General features: G+C 33.7%; 1 protein-coding gene across 1 annotated transcript in view; it reads left to right on the plus strand.

The window, feature by feature from the left end:
* TTC6 (tetratricopeptide repeat domain 6) overlaps nt 1-12295 on the plus strand; it is a 53370-nt gene that overhangs the window by 5694 nt on the left and 35381 nt on the right. The window contains 4 exon segments of the mRNA XM_075427141.1: nt 2011-2079; nt 2928-3020; nt 4528-4535; nt 11105-11360. Coding sequence (XP_075283256.1) covers nt 2011-2079; nt 2928-3020; nt 4528-4535; nt 11105-11360 — 426 coding nt within the window.

Genomic DNA, 12295 nt, shown 5'->3' on the forward strand with positions numbered 1-12295 from the left:
AATGAATTGTCAAGGTGCTCGGGTACCTAAACAGTTTTCTACATCCACAGGAAGGCTATGGCTAATAAAGCTGGTTTTTAAAGGTCCAGTAGAAGTTTCCATCACGAGGTTAAAATATCAGTGCGGGAAACAGCTTCCTCAGGAATAGGCAGAACACTTAAAAACAGATTCCCACTGGAATTAAGAGTTGTCACTGTTAACACTTTTATTTCCCAAAGTTAGATCACACTTCTTTGGCCTTGTTTTTGTTAATGCAAACACACGGCCTATTGTACATATATAGACAGTACACATAATTTTATTAAAATAACAAAGTAGCATTGTGCCTGTGATTCTCCCATGGGGAGTGGACAAAAGAGAAGACACCACACCCCACAAAGGAAAGCAATCACATCACAAGTACAAGTGTTCAAAATGAAATTAAGATAATATTTCCTCATATAATTCTGTTGGTTTTGACAGAACAGGAAAATTAGTATGTAAAATTGTAATTTACCTATTATGCAATAGTTTAGAAATGCAGGTTGGTCCAGTTGGGTTGAATGAAAGACTTTGTGAAAATTTCTCTTTGATTCCGTGACCTGGATAATAAAATGCATGGGGAAAGAATTACAGTCAGCACAGAAGGACTGTAATAATTAATAGTCCATGGTAATCACCATGTTTGAAAGTATTCGTGTTGCAAAGAAGAAGGAGGTTGTTTGGTATAGCTTGAGAAGATAATGCTGAATCTGTTCCTTTTAGTTGGAGTTGTTGCTGTGTTCCTCTATCTTAGTTCCTTGCTCTCATGGTGATGAAAAAAAATGTAATATGAATTGTTTTTTTCTTAAGCTGTCTTTCCTGTCAAAGGTAGATAAATTACCGAGGCTTTGGTTAAAAGTGAAACACCAATGTGTACAATCTTCTGCGAGGCCATAGCTTTTATTGCTTTATAGTTTACATTTTTGGCATAGTACATGCATCTATCACTTTGTGTTGGCCTGAAGGCTCCTCCTTTTTTCCTTTCAATTTCTAATTTGCAAGGAAAAAATGTTGCAACTCAGAATATGCTTCTTACGTGGTATTAAAGGTAAATGCAACAATTCCTAGGCATTAAAAAATTAATACTTTTAGATTGCTAGATGGAGAATACACTCAATGCAATAAAAATTCTACTGTGTGGAAGATTCTTACGTTAAAAGAGCAAATGGACATTTGCAGTGCCAGCAAAGGATTTTTTTTTAATGACATGACACTTTCTAACACATATTCAACTGATTGCTTTAATGCCTTCTTGCGTCAGCTTGTGGCTCTGAAATTTTTTCCCCAGAAATATTAAACATTTCTGTAGCAGTTTTAAAGAACTGTATTCTAAAATAATATGTAGTTTAGATGTGATGCTTCTGTTTGTTACTGTTATCTTTAAAGCTTGGTTCCTCAAGGCAGTATATGGCACAAAGGGTGAAGTACATGTGTGCTGAGTTACATATGTGTTTGCTAGCCAGGTGCTTAGAAAGCACACTGTCCTTAAAACTACCATCTGTTTTGAGAGTTGTTCCTGTGTTTTGTTTCTGCTTTTTTTCATATGGATATTCTTTAACCAAAAGTGGACTTGCTGAACCGTTCCTTTGACAAGAAAGAATAGTATATTGGGGAGCTAAGAACAACTTCAGACTTTGCAGTAACTTTTCTGCTAGTGGAGCAATTATAATTTTCTCCTGTGGAGAAAATGATTATCCGAAAATTGTGCTCAGCTTTTAAACTTTTCTGCTATAAGCAGTTCCGTGGAGAAGTTATTTATAGTAAAGAGTTAAGCATGTGTGTAAATATTTGCAAAAGATGAGCCTAAGATTATTTGTCTTTGAATGTACTTGTTGCTTTCAAACTAATTTGTGTAATGAAGACCTAGTCTTTAATTTATGCATATATATTGTTTTGATGTTGTTATGTTCTGTAAGATAGTATGAATAACATGGTTTTTTTTTAGTATTCTTGTTTGATGTTAGTTTTCTTCTCTTGCTTATACAACAGGCACCAATTGAACATGAGGAAATAAAAACTGAATCTCAGGTCCTGCCAAATTTTCACCAAGCGAGCCTGGTAACATTCTGCATTATCTAGGAATGTTAAAATATAATAAGTTAATAGTGCTTCTGTTTGCTTGCAGAGTTGTCAAGATAGGTAGCTCATATTCTCAACCAATAAAACTGTGAAGGAAATGAAATAGTCCTTGAAAACATCTTGGTACTTCATAAATCACAAATATACATTTATTTTTCTCTCGTTTCCTTTTGTGTCTCTTGTTCATTCCTTCTCTTATGAAGTTTGATTCTTGAACTACTGGATAAAAAGAATTTCGCTTTTATTAAGTAGCGTGCTGATTAAGGGAATGGCATCGTAAGATACTCATCTATATTCATATATATTAGTGCCCATCATTCTATGCCTTTCATTCAAACGGTTTTAAAGATTTAGGTATTTAAACTTAGATAGGTTTGGAGGTTTGCTCAATGTTTAGGGGCTTTAATGATTTATTTGCTTTAAAGGATAGTAGATCTCTTGGTATAAATTTCTGATGTATGTCTTTTCTTACGTTTTGCAATTTCTTCTTACAAGCAGAACTTGCAGAAGCAGCAGACCAGATCTTTGATAAGAAATCTCTGTAAATATTATTATTTAGTTTTAATCATTGTAGGTCCTTTGCCTATTGCTATATTTATTTTTGGAAATCTAGTGAGATCTTGAGGAAATATATGGCTTAAGATAAAATTGATACAATGTTCTAGGTGCTTCATAAAATGCATGGATGATGAAAGAATAATTGCATATAATAAATATTGTACTGAATTACCTGTCAGGTAGCACAAAAGTGTTTTTTTTTTAAAATCGTACTTTCATCTCTTACACTGATTTTTTTTTTTTTTTCTCCCCCTCCCTCTTTCCCTCAGAAGACACCAGTAGTTCAGAAAGAGTCTCAAGCAGCAGAAAATGGATCTTGGCCGAAAGATGAGCTGTTAACATATAAAAAGCAGGTGAAGCAGGTAAGCAGGTTTAGTACTATTGTGAGATAGTATTAGTTTTCCCATGCTTAAGGTTTTGATACTTTAGAGCATACAGAGGTCTGCAAGCTGTTTCCTTACTCACCTGCCCTTTAAAAGATTTTCTATAAAACAGGTCTTCATACTGGTCTTGCAGCTTAATGTTAGAGGAAAAAACAAATTAAGGTTCATTCGGTCAGATGTTGGGTTAGGCTTTTCTTTATGAGATTGGAAAGAAGATTACAAATGAAACAATGTATAAATAGAATCCTAATCTACATTTAACAAGTGGATGCCTTCCTGGAAAATGGCATAATGCTAAATATCCTTTTGGTTTTGCGATATTTCACACGACAAATACTGTCATTAGGCTATCAGCTCTGTAAAGCTTAGATTTTTAGTAGAGAACACGTATCAAATTTATAGAGACAGTACCACAGAGGACAAATTTATTGCTAAGACCAAATAATGTTGTCAGTTTCTAGCATTCTGGTAGTTCAAGGCTATAACCAGATACTAAAATAAACCCCCTAACATTCGTTGGAAATTATCATTTTGCCTTAAAGTTATTATATATGCTTATTATAAAACAGAATAACACCATATATTATGTTTACAATGGTATAATGAGAAGGATGACCAAGAATGAGACACATTTCCACTAGGCAGTGTTATATGCAGAGATACCAGATAGCCTTGCCCTAAACTTAAATAAATAAGAACAAAGGGTTGGATAAGGTACATGGGAAGACAGATACAGATGTTGAAAACAAGGAGATAAAGGCACCAAAATTAAAAGAGGATGAGACAGACACATGTGGGATGCTTGTTGATTGCCCAGTATTTGTGAGTATGTTGTTTCAAGATCTAGTCATCATAAGGCAGAGGCCTAGTCAAAATGAGAAACCTTCTGAATGTCTAAGGGCCTTGCTTCAGCAGCTTCCTCAGCTCCTCCCACTGACTCTAGAGTAGCCCTTACTGTGTCTCTTCAAGCTGCATGGAGAAAGGGATAGAGAGGTAGGCACGCACATAGAAATCCAGAGCATTAGCAACCAACTTTCCTGATTAATTTTAGGATAGCCAAGAACCAAAGATACACACAGCTTGCCCTGAAAAGCTAAGGGACAGGGGAGCTCTGGGAGTGAGTCACAGGCAGACGACAGAAGTTACCCATCAGTCCTGGAACTGCATTCTGCAGTGGGGATTGAGTGGACATGAAGTAGAGCCCTAAGTGACCTGGTGATGCTGACCTGAGCAGTTCCAGTTCGCAGACATTCTTCTGCAGCTAAGGATTCATATTTCCTAGCAACTTCTGTGGTAGCAAAATTATTTCTGTCAGATGGGTTAGAGTTGTGTTGAAGGAAAGGGGTGAAAATGAAATTATGTTGCGTTTTAAAAATTCTGTGGAATTAGAGAAATATTGAAATCTTCCTTACAGTATTTGTCTGTCTATAGGTCATAAATGTTTCTAATCCTTCAGTAACTGAAATTTCATGTGCCATCTGTGTAGATTGCAGGGTATACTCTGCAACATTAGTTGATCTGTTGGTTATTAAACCAAATATGCCAAATTGACATATAAACAATCAACAGTACAATGCCACTGATGGTAATTTTTATATTAAAGAATATAGTACAATTATTTATTACTTCTGAATTATATGCTGTTTGCCAACAGAACAGTTTCCCAGTTATTTAAACAGTACTGGGGTACTCTGCTGATGGTTTTTAGACAGTATTATTTTCGGCAACATGCCATTTCTGTAATGCACTGATGGTATTGTTGCAACAACACCCATCAGTGTGTGTTCAGTGATCTTACAACACAAAGCAGTTTACAAGATTGGCGCCTGAAAACATAACATACGTTTGGTTCTATTTAACTCAAGTATTACGTAATTTAAATATATTATTTAATTTGAAAGTGTGTGCTTTCACTTTTACACACAGAAAAAATAATGGAGACAAAATTTTAGAAAAAGAGAGAGAAATGGTTTTAAGACCATATGTATTAGCTAAATGCTGCATCGCATCCTTAGCAGAGCTATTGCTATGCAAAAGTAATGGCAATGTGCTCTGTGTTAGTATTTCTATAGAACACTACTCATTGGCATGTTTTTGTGACATCTTATTTTTGAAATTATTTTGCATTGCTTAGTGGGCTTTAGGGCCCATGCAATTTCAAGATGATTGATTGTACAGATGAACCTGCAAATCTGGATATATGCAAAGCAGTCAGATGAAAAAGTGCACATATTTGCTTTAGTTATTGTAATTTTATGTTACATTTGTAACTGAATTACATAAATCTTTTGATTTAAAAGTTGTGTGTTCACTGGTATTTCTACAAAGAAAACGAAATAAAATATGAGATTATATACATTTAAAATGTCCATCTAATAGTAAGTGTGTTGGCTCATGTTGTCTGACTTTATGCTTAAAGGAACTCCCCTCTGCTTAGTGTAGTCTCCATAATTCATTAGAAAGCATGTGTTGAAATCCCCCTTCGTGATCTGTTTCTCAAAAATCGGTGAGATCGCAGAACTGTGGTGTATGATTTTAAAATAGTAGCTGCTGTAATTTTAGTTTTGAAGGTTTTGATTTGCCATATTGGTGTCTAAGACATCAACAAATGTTGTTGAGTATCTTCTGTTACTTTGGATATCACTTACATGCCTTTTTTTTTTTCAAATTATTTGAGTATCTGGGCATTCCAAAAGCTAGTAATGGCAATGCATGCAATTTCTTTAAATTTGACAAGAGATCATGACAGAAACATTTACCTGACATTCAAGAGCAAAAACCATAGTCTTATATTTGGCTCATCTTAATGATACATTTTCAGGTAGACATATTATTTTCAAACTTTTCTGTATTCCTTATTTTTATTAGCCTATTTTCTCTATGTAAAATTTTTATTGGCTTCTAGTTTCTCTGATAAATATCAAATACCTGACTTCAGTGCTTTATATTTTTTCATGTATGTGCTGATATAAACAGTGGTGTTGGTTTAAAAAAATTAACAATATATGAAACCATTTATAATTTTAATAAGCCTTTTCAGAAGGTAGTGACTCATTCAGGTATCTACAGTTCTCAGTGTCTTTTACTTGGTGATTAATATTACTTGTTTATGAACTATAAACTTCCATAATTTTTTCATGCAGTGATTTCGTTGAAGAACTGCAGTACTGCTGAAGTGATCAGTGGACATAAACATTGTGCCCAGTTATATTCTGGGATAAATAAAGCATGTGAGTGGACAAAGAAGACTAAAATCCTGTGCTTTTGTCATTCATTTACCCAGATATGTGACTGAAAATCTTAATTAGAAAGGCATTTGGTCACAACAGTTGTATTCTTTCGGTTCCTATAAATTAAGCTAGCCAGCCTTACAGTAGTTACCATGGTGTATCAGGAAGAGCTGGGCAAAAAATTACACTTAGTTTTCATAATGAGAGAGAAAATTTTTTCAAAACAAAGCACTTCAAAATTTTTTTTCCCCACTGTGGTGTTCTGTTTCTGTCTGTTATGTTATTATTATACTTCTTTATTTTCTTGAACCTGCTTTGTTGTGTTGTGTATGCAAGCTTTTAAGTGGAGTTCGGAAGAATCCTTTTTACTGATGCTTTTTATTGACTGCTAATCTGTTTTAAGAAGATGGTTAACAGTTTGCAGGAAACAGAATTGTGGAACAGTTGAGGTTGGAAGTGACTTCTGGAGGTCATCACGATACGGAAAAAGGAGCACAAGGATGTAGATTCTGAAGCTGTGTTTTATGAAACAGAAGCAGACACTTTGGCAGCAAGGATGACTTCAGTAGTTCCTTTTCCTTGCTGTTTGCTCTTGCTCCTGGATTACAGTGAGCTGCCCCTGACAAAATTTCCATGTGGGGACACTCTGCAAAGCAAATCAGAGATCTAGATTAATTTCTGCCTTCCCTCCACGCCTTTTTTTTCACTATTTTCTTAAAAATAGTAAAATTATCTGATCCATTGTGCAGTGTGAAAAAAACAGGTTTTTGGCCCAACTAAGCAGGCAGTTCTCTAATAAATAGGAATGAGCAGCTGTGGGTGGAAACAGTAGGAAATCCTTACATCAATGTTCCTGCTGAAGTTCCTGTAGTTAATAAACATAACCTTCAAGAAAGTTTTCTAAAAATGTCATCCTTTAAAATACGTGTATCTGTTTGAATTTGCTTAAAAATAGTATGCAATTTTTAGATGTGTTCATGCTCTTCCAAGTTTGATAGTTCTAAATAGTAAAATTATGGTTTTGATACTTTTTTGATTATTCTCTTTGCAATATATTGAAATGCGCTCATCTTATACACCATTCAGAAATGCAATTTAGCTAGGGCACATTGGAAATTTTTTTTTATTACACTTGGCTTATTCTATATCCTGAATAGATGTGGGCACTGCTGTGATCTGCGTTAGTGGCAGCAGTTCTAAACTGTACTAGTTTAATTGAATTGTGTTTTCTGATAGTCAGAGTTGCTTGTGTGCCATTGCTTCTTGTTCTACTCCAGAGTGGGTGTGATAATATCCATATAACTTATCAGTCTGTAACAATGTGTCTACCTTCTGTTCATGAACATTTTAGGCTCCATCCTCGGATGTGCTACAGGTGGAAGGAAAAGCAATATCAAAAATTTAAACAGATGAAGTTCAGAAAGAGCTACAAGAGGAACACAACTTGCAACAATCTTTGCCTTCTCAGGCTTCAAAGGTCAAGTAATTTTTTAATCTTATTTCATTGTTATAAGAAAAATACAGAAAATATATTAAATTAGTGCATAGCATGATAGATAAGTATGGAGAAGAAATAACGCCATCCCCCTCCAGATTTGGATCTGAACACTTGCAATTTCTGATCTAAATGATCAAATTTAGTTTGGTGTATCTAGTTTTAATTTTCTATTTGTCTCCTTGAAATAGTTCTCATTTACGGTTTTTAAAATCCAGAGGGCCTAGTTAGTCCTGCTGTATGCAGATGAAACTTTTCTTACTGCAGCAGAAACTGAAGTTGCTTATGCGGGGGCTGAATTTGTCCATACAATTCCGAGCATAATCTAATCAAAATAATTAAAAACAAACAATGGAAAATACCACAAATTTAATATAAGCAATGCCAGCTGTAAGTCATCATCTTTAAATAGAGAAGATGTATTAAAAATTCATTAACTTGAATTTGTATTACACTCAGTGCTTGTCTGAAATTCAGGAGATTTTACATGGAGAGCTGTAATTTTAAGGACAACTGCTTGTTACCTTGCGCTTGTCATAGGTTGTATCTGTCATTTTGTAGTAGGAGTGCAGATTACAAAAGTAGTACACGCAGTGTCCTAATTTAACTGATCCTGTCCATCCCATGTCAAGTGAGACTCTTCAGTTTTATTGTCTTCACTGCTAATAAGATCTTTGTAGATAGCTTTGTTTAGATGTACCATAGGTTGCTTCTTCACTTCTCTATTGAGAAAAGGGTGGGGGGGGGAAGAAGAAGCAGCTTTAATTATTAGCTTTTGTTGTTCTTAGTGTCCTGAAAGGTCTATTGGATACAGAAGAGAGCCTTTTTATGGCAGGCCTAAAGTTTGTAAATGGATAATACTTTCAATTAAGTAGCTGAGAATAGTCATGGGAAAAGAATGCTTAAGTTTATGAAACAGTCAAATTGGCATTTAAGTGACCCTTTGCATGCCATTGCTTATCTGCATTGCTTAAAGATCATTTGGTTAGCAAGATTATATATTAAAACAAATAGTGTCAACAGACAATGAGTGTTTTACCTTCAATAAATACTTACTGTCAGATTATCAATGGTGCAGAAACGGCACAATTTTCTAAAAAACCTGTATTTAGTGCATTAAGTGAAGGTAATGTAGGCCACACACATAGTATTGTTTTTTCATGTCCCCTTTTTCAAAGAATGATAAATAGTCTGTTTCAGCAGAGTGTATGCTGTAAAAACATTCACCTTTACCTGCAGCATGCCCCAGATATTTCAGTTTATGTTGATAAAGCATTCAGTTAGTCCATTCAATGAAATTATAAGCTTCTATAAAAGAGCAGTAATGATAATGCAATTAAAATAACATTCAAATTGTTTTTAGTTAAATTAAGTGACAAAAATTAGAGAAAAAGTTCATAGGGGATTTTAAAATGATTTTGCCTGCCGTTGTTTGCAGAAATTACTCCAAATGTTGTAAGTTTGCCATCTATTTTTTTATTTTTTTGATTGAATAATAATTGCATTACAGAGAAAGTGAACTGTGTTAGAGCATCCTGATGTAAACTACTATAAACATTTATGAAGATTATATACTCTCTATCAAGTTGAAAAAACAGTATGAAATATTTCTTTCTAATTTTAAAGTGTTCTCCTTATTAAAACACCGGTCTCTGATTTCATGCCCCAAAACAGTTACTTATTTCCATTTATGCTGTAAATGTATTCAATTAGTTTTAAAAAAATATTGTTAAATAGGGTTGCTGTAAGCATGCCTTAAATCCTAATCAGTCTCATGTATTGTGTGACTGAGTTGCTTTTCAGACTGGAAAGTTCATTTTTATGTTTAACTTTCACATTTCATTTCGTAATCTTGACCCTGTTCTCATTCGGGGAAAAAATGCCACTGATTTCAGTAGAGGCTTTAGATTGTAAGATCTGGTGAAACTGTTTTGTTGAAGCATAAAGTGTCTAGGGTCTTTTCTGTATACTGACGTTGTATGGCTTGAAGAAAATTATTTTGAGCAGTTTTAGTTAAAATAAATTTAATTAAAGTAAAAAATATTTTAATTAAAGTAAAATTGAGAATCTTTCTTGTTGGGTTGTCACATGCCTATAAACTTAGGGACTCAAACTATATTAATGTAAAGGAGATACATTTGGTATATACTTGGTGTGATAATTTCTTGATTGTGAGTCAAATTTCTGTTAATACACAGATTTTTGTGGGTGTTTTTCTTTACATGTGTGATTTTTCTTTTACTTTCTTGCTGTCATTATTTTTCAGAAGAAGTAAGCAAATATAAAATATTACTTTTGTAACTTGAATATGTACTGCATGATAAATTAGTCTTGTGTTTTTCGTTATTTCATTCTGTAGTTCTTGCTGATTTCCCCTTTATAACATCTGTTTATAACATACAGCATAGTTCTCAGTAAAACAAAAATCCAAGTTGCTGAAAGCGTCGTTGTCTCAGGAAAACCTCAGAAAAATAGTTAAACCTGAAAACTGTTCAGTGTAATTTCAAAGTGGAATTTTAACCATTTTCATTCGGGATTTTCTCTTAAAGTATGAAGACACTTACGGACTTTTAATTAAAAGTAGCATGCATTTGGGGGGCCATTTCTGAGTTTTTTACATTTCAGGCATTTTCCCTATACTGCTCTTCACATTGTAACTGTCTGCAGGTTAGACATTTATTAACTTTGTAGAGTTCGTACTGTAGCTGAAGACTGTTTTCAGAATTTGATCCATGGCCTGTTGAAGTCAATAGACTTTCATCACCTTCAGTATAACTTAGATTGGAGGGTTAAATGGCAGAATTTTTTAGTTATTAACTTTTCAAAGACAGTCAAAAACCTGGTGTTTCCTCTAAAATCAGCACCTGAATTGAAAAGCTAGGAAGAAGTTCAAGTGATAGCATATCATAAAAATAATTCAAAATTTTAAGGGTATTTGCCAGGTACTTCTATCATGGGAGAGAATTTGCAGATAAATGTATAAGTAACATTTTAACGTAACATTTATTCACATACCTAATTTAAGCTGTAAATCTGCATTACTTGGTAGAAGTTTTCCGTGCAGCAAGTGAAAACTCTACTGAATTTGGGAAAGTAAAATTGTGACTCCTGCACAGTTTACTTTAAAATTATTACCAACATTTAAGCTTTTATCTGTTTTTCTTTTCTGAATAATGTGATCTCTACTTTTAGTAGGAATTACCAGGGACTTTATGCCAAGTATTTATGTTAGTAACTTATATCCTGCGGTCTGATGTATGTCATGATGTAGTATGTGATACACTATGTACTTTTGAATATAGAGAACAGATTATTGATTTCTTTGCTTTCCTTTCTAGAGGTCAAAATTATCCAGGCATTCATCAGCTATGTACTGCTTTTCCTAGCTGTATATTGCCTCATTGTTTACAAATGGTTTCTAGAATTTATCATACTTTAGACAGAAGAGGTCACAATATCTTATTTGTAACAGAGGACACAGACAATAAGGAGGAAGAACCAATGTGTTCCAAAGATGTTTATTTGAAAGAGCAAGCTGAAAGCAAAAGGTTTGAACATACTTATTTTCAGAGTTACTATGATTTAATTAATTTTGTAAGTTAAGGGATTATATCTTGAGAAATAACTTTCATGGTGTTTCAGTATTTAGTAGTTTCAAAGAAGTGGCAAAGAAAAAGATTTGAAAAAAATGTCTTGTTTTGGTAGATGTGTATTAGAATAAGGTTACTAAAAGGCTTTTATTTTGCTTAGAATGTAAAATGTATTGTTCGTTTTTAAAAATAAATTGCGTTTTAAGTTATATGTCACGATTTAGGTTACAAATATAAACATTTTTATACTTTATCCTGCTCACGAGAGGTCCCATTGAAATAACAAGAAATACTGAGCAAATAGAATAGGCTTTCTGTGAATGTAAAATTTTGCAATAGTAAAAGGTTTAAAGTGCACACCCACTAGCCCTTTATCACAGAGACAATCTTACCTCAATCCTGATTCTACGAGCACTTGGGAACAAGCATAACTTTAAGTTATTCAGTGTAGTTCTGTTGAGCTTAACGCATGCAGAAATCTAAGCACATACAGAACTTGGACCTATATAAGCGTGTAGTCAGAAGTGTTTGTTGCGTATATAAAAGGTAGTCATGTGATAACTGCAGGATTTTGCATCTTTAATGAATGAGGAGTTGAAGTGGACCAAAATGCCTAATAATTAGTTTTTTCTAAGGTTGATGCAGCAGGTAAAAAGAGATCTGTCAAAGAATTTGTTCTATAAGAAGTAGTGAGGAAATGTAAATGGATTTTGGAATAAGCCTACTGAGTTTTATCGTGTTATCAGTTACCAATTTTTATATATGATAGTAGTGAATTCCTAAATCTTTGGTTTTTTTGGTTTTTTTTTGAAGTGTTTTGCACTAAGATAATGTGCATACAAATGAATATGAAACATACTATTTTTAACTGCTTTTTTGCACCTTTCTAGTTTATGTAGTAACTTCAAAAAATTCAGAATTGGGGCCTTAATACTCTCA

Source organism: Opisthocomus hoazin, chromosome 7, assembly GCF_030867145.1.
Source record: "Opisthocomus hoazin isolate bOpiHoa1 chromosome 7, bOpiHoa1.hap1, whole genome shotgun sequence".
NCBI lineage: Eukaryota > Metazoa > Chordata > Aves > Opisthocomiformes > Opisthocomidae > Opisthocomus > Opisthocomus hoazin.